At 58.6% G+C, this 2604-nt stretch overlaps 1 protein-coding gene across 1 annotated transcript; it reads left to right on the forward strand.

The window, feature by feature from the left end:
• Positions 1 to 349: 349 nt before the first annotated feature.
• Positions 350 to 859, forward strand: MNEG_1024 (hypothetical protein; the record flags this gene model as incomplete). The annotated part of the gene is made up of 2 exons (XM_014050497.1): positions 350 to 388; positions 728 to 859. 2 exons carry the CDS (start codon positions 350 to 352, stop codon positions 857 to 859), a joined length of 171 nt encoding a protein of 56 aa, XP_013905951.1.
• Positions 860 to 2604: the final 1745 nt, after the last annotated feature.

Raw genomic sequence — 2604 nt, forward strand, 5'->3', positions numbered from 1 at the left:
CTTGCCCAGCCCCCTTGGGAGACTGGGCAATCATTGGCCCTGATGTGGGGTGAAGGGTGGTGGTTTTGGCAGATCAGACTGCGCGTCTGGTAGTTTGTTTCAAGGGGGTGTGTGCCTGGGATTGTGAGCAGCCCATGCCTCTCTGGGCTCGACTTCTCAGCTGATTCTGGCGGGCAAATGTTTGCATACATACACTGCCCTGCCATGCGCTCACAGACAAGGCGCCCATTTTAAGCCGCTCCCTGTGCACGCGCCTCTGCTACCTGCCGTGCGGTGATGTCCCTGCCACCGTTCATTCCGTACTTATGCATTGTCTTTGTCTGACTTTTGTTATTTGCAGGGCATAGGCATGAATGTGCTGGCATACGACCTCAAGGCAAACCCCAAGGTGGGCCCAACGCACGACTCAACCGTGCGGCGTAAAGGACCAGCGTCACATGCACCATGCGCCCCGCGCCCCGCACCGTCAATCCTGCTGCCAAGCCGTGCTGTTTTCAAGAATCGATTCGCATGTACCTTCTGCATGTGTCCCCTCCTGAATGCATCCGAACGTGCACCGCGCTGCTGACGTGTTGTTCTCAACGCACTGGCTGCTATCCAAATCATCCATCAGCTGACCGCAAAGGATACACTTATGGCTTGAACCTCGTGCCCTGCCTCAAACTTTACATGTGCACATGCATGTCCCATGATAAGCGATGCTCCTTGTCGAATTGAACAATGTTAGGTCGAGGCCCTGGGTATCCCCTACCTGCCCTGGGAGGAGATCCTGCCGCAGGCTGACGTTGTCAGCGTCCACGTGCCCCTGCTGCCCTCGACGTACCACTTCATGGATGTGAGCCGCGCGCTGTCGCCGTGACTGCGTGCTGTCACGCAGTGGCCGTGATGATGATTGGTCTCGTTTGAACAGGCTGCACGTGTCCACTGCCGCACGTGCGCAGGCAACATGCGCTAGAATGTTCTGATTGACCCTCACAGCAGCAGTGTCATCAAGCATGATGCCAGCACTGAGAATGGTAGCTTGATCAGATGCTCCCTAGAACCTACGGCATGCATCTTCATGTGTGCTCGTGCGTCTATCTGCATCCCACAACCCAAAGGCTGAGAAGCTCACAAGCATGAAGCCAGGCTCCACCCTCCTCAATGTCAGCCGCGGCGGCCTCATCGACTCGGGTGCGACGCGGGCCGCGCTGGCGCTCGGAGGGAGCAGTCGCACGTGCGCCGTAGCGTGCGGGGCGGGTGACGAGGGTGCTTCAAGTGGCGCCCAGCCAAGCAGGGGTGTGGCCCCTGGGAGCAACGTGTCAGGGCAGTGTTTCCTGAACGCCCCTTGCTAGGCCCTGTTGAAGACCGTGCAGTGTGCCGTCCAGTAGGAGCCCCTTCAACATCCACCCTTTGTGTATCCAATCTGCACAGCACACAGCAGGCCCTTGGGCGCCCTCTCCGCCCCGCCGCGCCACGCAGACGCGCTGCTCGACTCGCTGCGCAGCGGTCACCTGGGTGGTGTGGGGCTGGACGTGTACGAGAACGAGGGTGAGAGGGCTTTGACTAGCTTGCGGGGATGAGTCAAGATCAGTGGGACATGCTTGTGGATGAACAAGTGTCTGCATGTGGGTAGTTTCATGTGCGCGTGAGTGTGATAGGTGAGCTTGGGCGTATGCAGGGTTGGGGCACATAGTCAGCATGTAAAGACGTTGAGCATCGCCGGTAGGGCCAGCCAAGCAAAGGTTCGAATCCTCATGGCCCCACACCGCCTGCAGGGTCCCTCTTTTTTGAGGACTGGACTTCGATGCAGGTGTGGGGTTGTTTGACAGAGATACAGGCCACGTGGGTTGTTATTGGCGGGGTGTTCTTGACAGCGCATCAGATGCAGAGGGATACAAGCTCATGGCTACGCCAGCGCAGCCTTGCAGGTGCATGAGCTGGTCTCAGCGTCGCTGGCAACAATGCGAGCGAGCGAACGCTGGCCGTGCTGCGCACGCCGGTCGGCCGGCTGCATCCCTTGGAAAACAGCTGGCGTTTCAAAGGATGGCAGGGCCGCAGGGCGCTTGTGCTTATGGCTAGAGTAGGATTGGCGTCCTTAACGCATGCAATGCATAAGTGATGTGATGCATCAGTCTTCGGAATGTGCTCTGACACAGTTCCACACTTGCCCTTGCCCCCTCCCCGGTCGATGTCTTGCCTTGCACCATGTATGGCCCGCCCACCAATGTGCTGTTGGTGCTCCTGCTGCTGCTTTTTCTGTGCTTCTGCTGCTGCTTTTGCTGCTGCTTTTGCTGCTGCATCCCACCAGGCTCGTGACCGTATGAGGTTTTGGGACCGGCGCTTCAAGGAGCTGGTGTCGTTCCCACAGGTGAGGGTGGAGAGGGTGTGCGCACCTGTGTTGTGCGTGCGTGTGCGCACGTGTGTGTGCACCTGTGATGTGCGTGCGTGTGCGCACGTGTGTGCGTGCGTGCGTGTGTGTGTGTGTGTGTTTGCGTGTGTGTGTTTGCGTGTGTGTGTGTGTGTGTGTGTGTGTGTGTGTGTGTGTGTGTGTGTGTGTGTGTGTGTGTGTGTGTGTGTGTGTGTGTGCGCGCGCGCGTACGCGCGCGCGCATGCCTTTGAGGG

This window comes from Monoraphidium neglectum (genome assembly GCF_000611645.1).
Source record: "Monoraphidium neglectum strain SAG 48.87 unplaced genomic scaffold scaffold00095, whole genome shotgun sequence".
NCBI classification, from domain to species: domain Eukaryota; kingdom Viridiplantae; phylum Chlorophyta; class Chlorophyceae; order Sphaeropleales; family Selenastraceae; genus Monoraphidium; species Monoraphidium neglectum.